Source organism: Diadema antillarum, unplaced genomic scaffold, assembly GCF_040938485.1.
Source record: "Diadema antillarum isolate AM-2024a unplaced genomic scaffold, OU_Dant_1.0 seq00000040_RagTag, whole genome shotgun sequence".
NCBI lineage: Eukaryota > Metazoa > Echinodermata > Echinoidea > Diadematoida > Diadematidae > Diadema > Diadema antillarum.
In genome coordinates this window covers 250,811-262,021 of record NW_027271152.1, presented here as the reverse complement: position 1 = coordinate 262,021, position 11,211 = coordinate 250,811, and the positions used below count along the sequence as shown (strand labels likewise).

At 35.7% G+C, this 11,211-nt stretch overlaps 1 protein-coding gene across 1 annotated transcript in view; it reads left to right on the top strand.

The window, feature by feature from the left end:
• Nucleotides 1-183: 183 nt before the first annotated feature.
• Nucleotides 184-11,211, top strand: part of LOC139725415 (protein lin-9 homolog) — a 37,593-nt gene continuing 26,565 nt past the window's right edge. The window contains exons 1-5 of the mRNA XM_071636490.1: nucleotides 184-205; nucleotides 2,460-2,575; nucleotides 3,474-3,590; nucleotides 10,000-10,229; nucleotides 10,779-10,904. Of these exons, the coding sequence (XP_071492591.1) occupies nucleotides 184-205; nucleotides 2,460-2,575; nucleotides 3,474-3,590; nucleotides 10,000-10,229; nucleotides 10,779-10,904 (611 nt within the window). The remainder of the gene's footprint in view (nucleotides 206-2,459; nucleotides 2,576-3,473; nucleotides 3,591-9,999; nucleotides 10,230-10,778; nucleotides 10,905-11,211) is intronic.

Genomic DNA, 11,211 nt, shown 5'->3' with positions numbered 1-11,211 from the left:
TCCATGCAAGTGGTAAAGGTATGTCTTTAGAGGAAATTTAGCTCTGTACTCCAGTTGTGTATGTCGCTTGTTCACGTTTCTTCTCGTGTTATCAAGTACATGTACAAATGTCGTCACACACACAGTCGTAAACTTTTCATATCCCACAATGCAGCTCGTTTCTTCAAAAAGAGGCGCGTCAAGATGGCGGACACTGCACTTGAAAGTACGTATGAAACTTCGGCAACTTTGTACAAGCTCGTGATTAAGATATATCTATTCAAAAGCCACTTTTGTTAAGTGTTTAGAATAAATTAATACAACTCTTCCTAATAAAAATATTGTTATCACAATTTTTGCCTTGATTATGCCAAATGTCAGTACAAAGTGACACGCATTTTTCCGACATTCCCCCGGTTGGTTAGTTTTCTGTTAGTCCCGTATGTGAGAAAATAAGTTGTGTGCAGCCAGTTTTCGTGTATGCCGAGTCTTTACACACACACGCAGCGTACCGTAGGTCTGAGGAGTAGGACAGGCACGTACGCCGTGCTGTTCTGCAGCTACGCTAGGCATCAACAGCAAGTGCCCTAAACTTGGTTTTATCATGTAGAGACATCTATTTTACTTTGTAAAGATCCTCATTTCTCTGTGGATCTTTACAAAGTAGTGGCATTATCTTGATCACATTCGATTCGTGACATTGTCATTGTCGATGTTGATGTAGACATCTAATGTCTGATGGTAGGTCAATCGTTCTGTCGAGTGTCACTTGAAATGAAGGTTTTGTTACAAAACAGGACAAGTCAAGTGGATCATGTGATTATGAGCTCTAAGTTAAAACATGAGCAACATGACTGATGGTCTGAGTGGAAACATATGGGACGAGGCTGTTACTTTTGTGTGGCCATGCAATGAAAAAGCAACTTCATCATTCATGCAAAGATGAAAGATTGCCCAGAAATTACAAAAAATTATAACGTTAGACATCGAATGACTTGCTGGATACCAAACAAAACCATCTTTGTTTGGCTTTGCTGAATCATCTGGTGTCTGTCCAGAGTACAGTATGTGTGTGTGTGTGTGTTTGTGTATGACTGTGTCAAGTAGTGTGTTTTATTTATTTATTTTTTTGTCAGTCATTCAATTCAGTGATCAAAAAGGGGTGCCTGAAAATACAATTATTGCAAAGTGTTTATTTTATGGTCTTTATGAACTTCTTCTCTTCTACTTGTAATAGTACTTACATTGTTAGTAGTACCAAGTATCCAGAAAAAAAGTAGCAAAATTAGAAAGATCATTTTATGACATGTCCTGCCTCGTAAAAAGAGATGTTCAGTTGTCACACACGCGCAGACATTTTTTTTTTATACCTCTGCCACCAAAGGGGTTCTACAATGTTTTGATCAGTATTGGTTTGTTTGTCTGTTTGCAAAATAAATCAAAAAGTTGTAATCGGATTTGAATGAAACTTAAAGGAAACGTTGATAATGACATAAAGAACAGATGATTAAAGTTTGGTAATGATCACAAAATTTGGGGGATATTTGAAGGATTCTTGATCTTTTGGCGTGTATGATGTTAGGTCAGTAAACTTTGGAGTCCAAGCTGCTCGTACTTTAGTGGGGATGTGCATATGTGCACGAAAGCTGCTCGAACGAGGCACTATGGGGCTTGAAGCTGGCGATGTATTTATCAAATGACCTCTAGATTGGGAAATTGCATGCATTTATGGGTGGAAATAAGCTCCTGGCTTGGCAGAGGTCTGTACTCTGTGAGTGCTTTTCTAGTTTTTCGTCTGTCTCTCTGTCCTCAGATTCAGACTCCAACCCAAGGCATCTGTAAATAATGCAAGTTCATTAGAGATTCACTTTTGTGAACTTCACTTGCAACTGAGGACTTTGATCCCACAGACATGCGCACAATATTGTGAACGTGAAGCGTAACATCCCTTGTGGCTATCTGGTGCTGATCATACAATATACAACCACCGTGTACCTTTATTATTGAACATATGACAAAGCTAAAGTTGGGCGGGATATACAATGTAGTTACCGGTACATTTGGATTGAGAGAAAATACTGCCAGTATACCTTTACACCATTGTAAGTGGGAAGCACACGGCTATAGTGGGAGAAATTCAAAATCAAGTGGGAGAGTGGGAGATTTTGCATAAAAGGCCTCTTTTTGAGAGATTTCCTGCAAAAAAGCTGTCAGAGAGTTTTATGTCTCTGCTTCCTGTCTCTTTCTCTTGGCGTATTGTAAGATGTAAGAAAGGGAAAGTTTGTTTATTGTTTTCAATGCTGCAGTTGTTTTAAAACATCCATATCTTAGTGTTTCACTGACATTTTTCTTTGTTTATCTCTTTATCTCTTTATCTCTCTTTGTTTTTATCTGCCTCCATCTCTTTCTATCTCTCTGTCTCTCTCACTATTTTCATCTCTCTCTTCTTATCTCTCTCTACTTGGTTTCCATGGTTACAGGTTCTGCAGAGGCGCTGATGAGCCTGAGGAGTGCGGGGAAGAAGATCCAGGGAACCCCGTCCCCCAGCAAGGCGTCTCCGTCCCGCACCACCCCCTCTGTTCCTCGCAGGGGTCATGTGAGTACACACTGGCACACCAGGACCGTGTCTCTAATTGGGACAATTTGATTCAGACAGTGCGCTCCTGTTTTGATGAACACGAGAATAACAAAATTCAGGTCACAGCGATGTAAAAATTCAAGCTCCAACATCATCCTCTCTATGTTTTTTGTTGTTTATTGTTTTGCTTAACGAAATTTTGATGTAGCGAAAGAAAACTGCCAATCCCAAAGATTTTGTTGTGACGGAAGTCGACTGTACAGTATGCATCTCATTCCAGTATTCTCAAGTGGTATTTTCTATCGTCTAGGATGAAACAATTCAGCATGTCTGCTTGCTGGCTTACCATTGAGTTCTAAGAATAATATCAGGCAAATCATGACATATGAATGGCTAAAGTATTTTAAATTTATAGGACCTCTCCCAAGTTTTCATATTAGGAAATTAGAAGAAATGTTTATTGTTAAAACCATGCAAGGTCGTACATCTGTCTGTTCCTCAATGTTTAAGCGTGTAACTGTAACAAAGGGGGTAATATGATGATGATGAATATAAACATGAAGTTGATGTATAGATTTAACAAATGTCAGAGTGTTTAGATACCATACATGTACATACATATAGTGCCACGATAATGCTTTAGAACTTTCTCTCTTCAAATGAACATACAATTTAAAACATGATTTTTCTTTTTTTCTATTTTTAGGCAGTCCCACTTATTGTTTGCAGAATAGTCAATCCCACATATAACTCAAAGTTGAAGTTATTGTACAGCCAACACAGAATGGAATTGCAGCTGAAGATATTCCAGGGGGTATATTCCAAACCAGTATGATTAAACTCAAAGGTAAATCATAGCTTTCCGTGGAGGAATTGATTTAAAAAAATATTTCTTTTACACATTATCTTGAGACAGCCGACACGTATCAGAAAGAAAAACAGAAGAATATTCAACGATGATGAGGATACATCAATGTCTCCCATTCGATCATCACCCAGTAAAAAGGCCAAGATGTCACCATCATCAAGAACTGTAAGTTCATATTTTTCTGCAAGGGGAAGTTTCCTCCAGTAAGATTGAGCGAACACGTTAAAGGGGATGGCTAGTAACTGATCAGTGGGAATCAGTGGGAATGCTGGAGGATGATTGTTCCAATCCTTATGGGATTCATTTAAGAGTACAATATAAATAAGTATCTATTGTTTTGTGAAAATGATTTGCTTCAGAATGGTCTCATATTCAAGTAATGTGCAGTTTAATGTTTCCAGGTTAGCGTGCCTGGTCAGTGACGGGGCATTAATCTGCACATTACTTGAATATGAGACCGTTCTGAAGCAAATAATTTTCACACAACAGTAGATATAATGTACTCTTGAATGAATCCCACAAGGATTGCAACAATCATCCCTCAGCATTCCCACTGATTCCCACTGATCGGTTACTAGCCATCCCCTCTAACAAAAAGTACACATTCATTTGACTTGTTACTAACTTATGCCAGGAGTATTATAATTCCCCCTGCTTTGTGAAAGGGGTAAGTCAGTTGCTCTTTCCTTATAAATACTACATATATGTAAAGTAAAATGTACAACATGATCAAATTTCAAAATCTTAGCCCTGAAGTTTATTCTCATGCCTGAATGTGTGAAAAATCGTTGTTGAAGAAGTTTTAACATGGAGACATATATGATTTGGTGCCTTCCATTAGCTAAGTTATCTCATATTGAGTATGAGATAGTTCTAAAAAGTATCCTTGTTTGTTTGTTTGTTTGTTTGTTTGGTTGGTTGGCTTGAAGGGGTGGGGGTTGATAAATGACCACTACAAAAAGAAATATGATGTATAATCTCTGTATTTTTCTAAGAAATGAGGCTCACAGCTCTGAGCTACATGTATGCAGTCAGTGAGTGATTTGTCCGTGAAGTCGTCATGGTAATGAGCAACATCATTGTATTGATTATGATTCTTTTCAATATCCCAATAACCTAATACAGTTATTCCATCAAAACAACTATGCTGGCTTGACATGTCACACAGAGAACTGTTTTGCAAGTTATCATGGCTATTTCCCCCATTTGTCTCATTTCTTTGATTTCCTTTATACTGTACACAGAGATGCCAGCTGTTGCTTCTTTTTGCAGTACTTTATTTGTTTTGCTTTGTTTTTTGCCAAAAATACTGCAGGTTTCATGAAAAATACCATTTTCCCCAAATTTTATTACTGTGCATGTCTATTGCAGGAAAAGTAAAAATTCTTTTCCAACAGAAAAGTGTCATTCCAACCCTCGGAGTACTGGCACATATATGGCCTTTTTTACGATCAGTGGTGTAACTTTTGTACTCAGAGGGTCAAAATTTCAAACAAGATATTTTTTCATTATTCTGTTTGATTCCTGTTGGAAAGTATTCAAATTTTTGAAAAAATAACGTTTCAGACCTTAAAGCTGAAGAGTTATTGGTGTAATTTAAGGAAAACCCTGGCACCTGAAGTAAATTTAAGCAAAATTTTGTTTTCATGAATTGCACCATAATGACAAAACTCTGTAGTCAAACTTCACCATGCAAAGTTTATATGGTTAACAACAATATATAGTTTGTGAATCAAAACTATTTGGGGGTTGAATATAAAGTGATTTAAAAAAAAAATACATGAGATTTATAAATTTTTGGTAAAAATACCAATTGACATGCAATTTTTAAGATTTTAACTATTTATTGGAGGGCAAGCCAGGTCAAACTCTATACTATAACAAGTCTTTAAGAAGGGCTACCTTCCTATGTAGGTTAAGTGAAATTCCAATCATTTCTTTAAATCTTGGATTTTTCACACATGGATGTTTCGGAGGTGACAGTTAACATAATAGAATGTTTCGGAGGTGACATTAATATTAACGCTCAGTTTTTTTGAGAATAAGTGACAATAACACAAAACTTCTTCTTTTTATCAATGCTTTTAATAATTATAACTCGAGAACAAGAAATTAACTCCTGTTTCAAGCAGATAAACCACACAGAACAAGTGTTTTTTTACACTTCATTAATTAGCATGGGTACCGGTAGTTTGCCTTCCATTTGGACGAAGGTTTTAAGCTAAATATTGTAATCTGAAGAAACATGGCATTCCATTTTCTACCTTAAATTGAGATGAGGGTGTGAGATCATTTTAGTAATGTTTCTTTGCTCTCAGAACGTTTTATTCCACAACACCAGGGAAGAATCACTTCGTTTCGGAGGTGACATTCAATGTTAACATTGTGTTGAAATATTCATTTACAGTAAGAATATGACGGACATAAGCTAGATATTGTAACCTGAAGAAACATGGCTTTCCATTTTCTACCTTAGATTGAAATGAGGGTGTAAGATCATTTTAGTAATGTTTCTTTGCTCTCAGAACATTTTATTCCACAACACCAGGGAAGAATAACTTTGTTTCAGAGGTGACATTCAATGTTAACATTGTGTTCAAGTATTCATATAGTGTATGCCCCCCCCCCCCCCCCCCCCCCCCAAATTTACAATTAGACTTTGGCATTGATAGCACCCAACATGATTAAATCAGCTAAAATCTACTTTGGGGTCTTAAATTATAACATCTAATAGCTCTATTTTGCAGAAAGCCCCAGTCAATTTGGTTAAGTGGTCTCAAAGAAATGTGGATTGTTATAAAGGATGTCAGGAGTCTGATTCTTCCAAGTTTAGCACTTGGATGCTCTTGGAACTGCATATTAATGTGTAAACACAATATACAGAACTTGGAGGGAAGGGATTCCTGACATGCTCTACAAAAATTCTCATTTCTCTTTGACCTCTGAAGCAAATTGAATGGGGTTTTCTGCAATGTGTGGGCAATGAGTTATATTTTCAATCCCTCAAATTGTATTTTAGATTGATTCACTATCTTTAAAGTTATCGTTGTGGAGGGTACCATTGTAATTTTTTGGTGGGGACATAGGTTATGAATGCCAACAGCAAAAATTCTTATTTGACTTGTATTATGTTTTTGTTTGCACATAGTATTATAAATAGATTAATTCAAGGATGTTCATGAATTCTTCATCATTCTTGATAGCCACCATACAAATGTTATAATACTGGTGAAAGGTGTTTTGTTCATCTGGGATAAATTTTCTATAATACCAGATGCATTTAAACTATTGACATTACTAAAATGTATTTTATGTATCTTTCTGAATTTCTTGAAAATTACCAGCAAATCATATATATTAGTCACTTTTGAGAGTAAAAAGTATAAGATAAGAAAAAATCATTTTATTGTTTTGGAGGTGACACAACACAGAGACAACCCAACTTCTCAGGTGTTAACTAATATATTGTGAACATTCATGTCTTTCCTCATGGCTTTAATTTTCAAATATAAGCTCTTTCTTTCAGTTCTTACTTGTTATTTTGTTTAGTTATTCTCTTTCATGATAGTGGATACCAGCTCATATTTTGTTTTAGATTGTAATTCATACTAATCTTTAGCAAGTTTTTACAGTTTGGTTAAGACAACAGTTTGTGTTTCCCAGCTGAAGAGAGCAGCATAATGCTTTTGTGTGAACTTATGGGGATTTTTTTTTTTTTTTTTGTTAAGTTATTTTACCCATCAACTTCTCAGAAGGTCCCGGACACAAACTGGTCTCAAATAACCCTATAAGGGACCGAAAAAGGACAAGTTCACCTCAATAGACACGAGGGTTGAGTAAATACAGCAATATTAAAAACACATCAGTGAGAGTTTGAGGAAAATAAGGCAATCTGTTCCAGAGTTATGAATTTTTGAAGTTTCTGCTCAGTCAAAGCTGAATGAGAAGACTTCTATAGCTTGTGATGTCACACGTGTATAAGGATATAGAGAAAGTATCAAGAAAATTCAACATATTTTCACTTTCTTGCATACATGTAACAAAAGAACACTTGACTTCCCTCTTTTGGAAGGCATTGTGAATAATATTGCCCTAACATACATCAGCAGCAAGTTGAAGAAATGTGCACTTTTTTTCAAAAAGTAAAGTTTTGTGAAATTCATTTATATTTTCTTTATATCGTTGTATGCATGTGACATCATACACTGTCGTAGTCGTCTCATCCAGCAGTGATTGCATAGATACTTAAAAAAACCATTACTTTTGAATGGATTGTCCAATTTCCCAAACTTTCAATGATGTGTTCTACTAATGTTGTTGCATTCACTCAATCCACATGTATATGAAGGTGGACTTGTCCTTTAAGAAACCATTTTCTTTTCCTTGAAATTCCAGTACTTAAAGCCAAATTCTAAGATAAAACATAATAACAAAACAAGGTAAACACGTCATCAAAATTATATTGAGATAGAACTACAAATCTTTTTTTTTTTTTTGGATCTTTCCCTTTCCATTCCTGGGGACTTGTTCCTCTGTTCACTTTAGTTGTCAGATAACTTCAATAATCTTAAAAAATACAATGTCATAAACAGTTGGTTCAACTTGGAAAATGTGATAATTATTGTCATATTTAAAAAAAAAAAAATCACATAATTTTGTTTATGATTACCACGTTGTACATGGAAAAACAACAACTAAGAATTCAAGAACAAGTTGTGCACCAGCTATAGGCATGTGGCCTTTTTGTGGAGTTTGATTATTTTATGATTTTTTAAAGATTGTGGACTAGGGCATGCATGAACTGCCACATGTATCACTTTGGTATCAAGGGAATTCTGGTGAGCTAGGTATATCTGCAAAAGTCACTTCTATTGTGATGATTTTGTAGATATTAAATGTATTTGAAAATGTTAATAGATAGTGAAAAGGAATTGAAGTCTTGCCTTTCACTATCACATAACAATATGGTGTTAACAAACAATGTCACCTCCGAAACACAAGAAAAAGCAACCATACATGGAAAGCTGTGATTGGTAAATCTTCACAACTAAATTGCTTAAATTGGAAATCAAGCTTCTAAGATGAAAGCATCTATATGTTTACTTAACTAAAGCAGGAGAATTGATCTTGATTACAATATTATATATACAACAGATGGGTGTATTTTGTGCACTCTCTTTGTTAAAAAAGTGAAAAAATGTAAATTTGCCCTAAAACTTACAGTATAGTAATAAAAATAAGAGTGAGAGTGTGTTAGTTGATTTCTCCACTTTGAGACATATGTTACTAAAATAAATGAAACCATTGGTGTACATGATATGGTTTCTCTTCAATAGAAATGAGCAAAAACTCTTGTTAACAGTGTTTTGTCACCTCCGAAACAGTAATTCTTAGTTTTTATTAGATCTTTTATTAATCTCTAGAAAATTCTCACTTCCTGTTGCCATATTACTATTTTCATCCAAAAGAGATTCCTGTCAATTGGACAGAATCAAACAAAATTGCTTTGTCTTCGAGAAATTATCAAATATAATACACTTGTTGTTTCGGAGGTGACGATTGTTTCGGAGGTGACAAGTGTTAACGGAAAATTGTAAATTGCTCCGAAATGAAAACAACAGGCTATATTTCTACTACCTTCCTTCAGAGATAATGTGAGGGGATATGTTACATTTTTGTAAATGTAATGTATAACTGATGTCAAGAATAAAAAAATCAAATACATAAATCTGTTGTCTCGGAGGTGACAGAAAAGTTAACGGAAAAGTTGCATAAATTTATAAACACTCACCAAAAAATAATAAGCTATTTGAATCAAATAATCTTTGGATTGAAGTTAAGTCAGATTGATTACTATTCTGTTTTGATGGAAATTAGCAAAGTTGAATTTTATAATTGTGAGCAAGAGCTAACTCAAAAGAGGGGTTAATTGTTAACGGAAAATGTCACCTCCGAAACATAAAGTTTGGACAATTTCAGTCTTTAAAGAAGACAAAGCAGAACCTGGTAAACATAATAGCTCTTAATGTTGGATACCTGTCTATCACCACAACAACAAAAATAATGAAAAGGAATAAACAATTTAATATGCTAGGTCTGACAAAAAAACCATGTCAGAGTGCGTACACCAAAAGTGTTGGATTTCAAGCATGTAAGTGCATGCCACATCTGAAAGAAAAAGAGAGGAAAGTTCATTAAGGTACCCAAGGTAGACATTGTGGGTGGTAAGTTTATGAGAAAAAATAATGCATATCTGTCAGTGTATAAGAAAGTTATACACCAATTAGTGCCAAAACCGTGTTTTACACCACTGATTGTAAAAATGGCCATATATGTTCTTTACAAGGTTGGCATTCCTGAAAATCTGTCCCCATGGTAACTATTTGTCCATTTTCCGCAGCCAACGAACCAAATTTTTTTACTATACATGTCTATTGCATGAAAGGAAAAAATACTTTTCCACCAAATATATGGCTTTCCAGCACTCAGAATACTGCAATGCTCTTTACAAGGTTGACATTCCTGTGTTTACTTTAAATCTGTCCCCATGGTAACCATTTTTGTCCATTCTCAGCCAACCAAGTTGAATATCTCCACATCCACCCTGGTGTCCTCCCCCCGGGCTAGTGGCTCCAAATCCACATCCTCCCACGCCTCACCCCACTCTTCCAAGTCGGGCTCCTCGTGGCCGACGCCCGTCAAGAAGTCGTCTCAGAAGCTCGGAGTCCGGCTCAAGAACCTCCTCAAACTACCCAAAGCCTACAAGTGGTGCACGTATGAGTGGTTTTACTCCAACATTGACAAGTACGTTTTCTGTAACTTTCTCTAAGAATTCATATTTCTACAATGTATAAGGAACACTTGACGTATTAGAATTCTGTCAAGAGTAGACATTGGAGAATAATTCAAGATTGCCTTGTAAGAAGTTCGCCTTTAATCAAATATCAGTCTAAAGCATCAGATTTACTTGTTAACCGTATAAGAACTGAGCTGCCATCTAATATGCATTGATAATATTTGGTATGTGTTTTTCTTCAACAAAATTTTGAAAAATATGTGTGTGTGTGTTTTTCTAAAGAAATTTGATTTAGGATGCATTGCTTGGGCAATTTGTCCATTTTCAAACCAGAATATGTTTTTTGCCTTGCAAACATGTTTTTTTTTTTTTTTTTTTTTTTTTTTTACTGTGTGTCAGTATGTATATTTATCTGCAAAGGTTGGGTTCTTTAAATATTACAAGTGGATTTGACTTGTTTACAATGTGGATCTTCTGTCCCTTATATGTGAGTCTATTTACTTGAAGCTTGCATGTATTCTGAAATGTAATCTTATGGCCATACTGTATTTCTGCAGAGCGTTATTTGAAGGCGAGAACGACTTCAACATATGTCTGCGGGAGTCGTTTCCCCAGCTCAAGCAGCGTCGCCTGACGAGGGTGGAATGGTGCATCATCCGGAGGCTGATGGGAAAACCCCGCAGGTTTGTTTTCCATGTGACATACTCTAAGACCAGAAATTTTGTGCTTGAAACTTTTGAGAATTTTGTGAGGAGCCAAGATGCATTAAAGTACAATGCTTGCAAAAGTTTGTGTCTCCACAATGCATTGAATGAAAGTGGCAATTCATGATAGTTTCATGCCATGAAAAAGGCTGTCGTTTCCAATTCATGAAAGTTTCATCCTGCACACGTTTCTGGTTTTACAGCAGATTTTGCCTCATTGTGCCTAGAATTTTGTAGAGTCAACTTTGATGCATGTACTTTTAAATTTCAGAGAGAATTCACACTG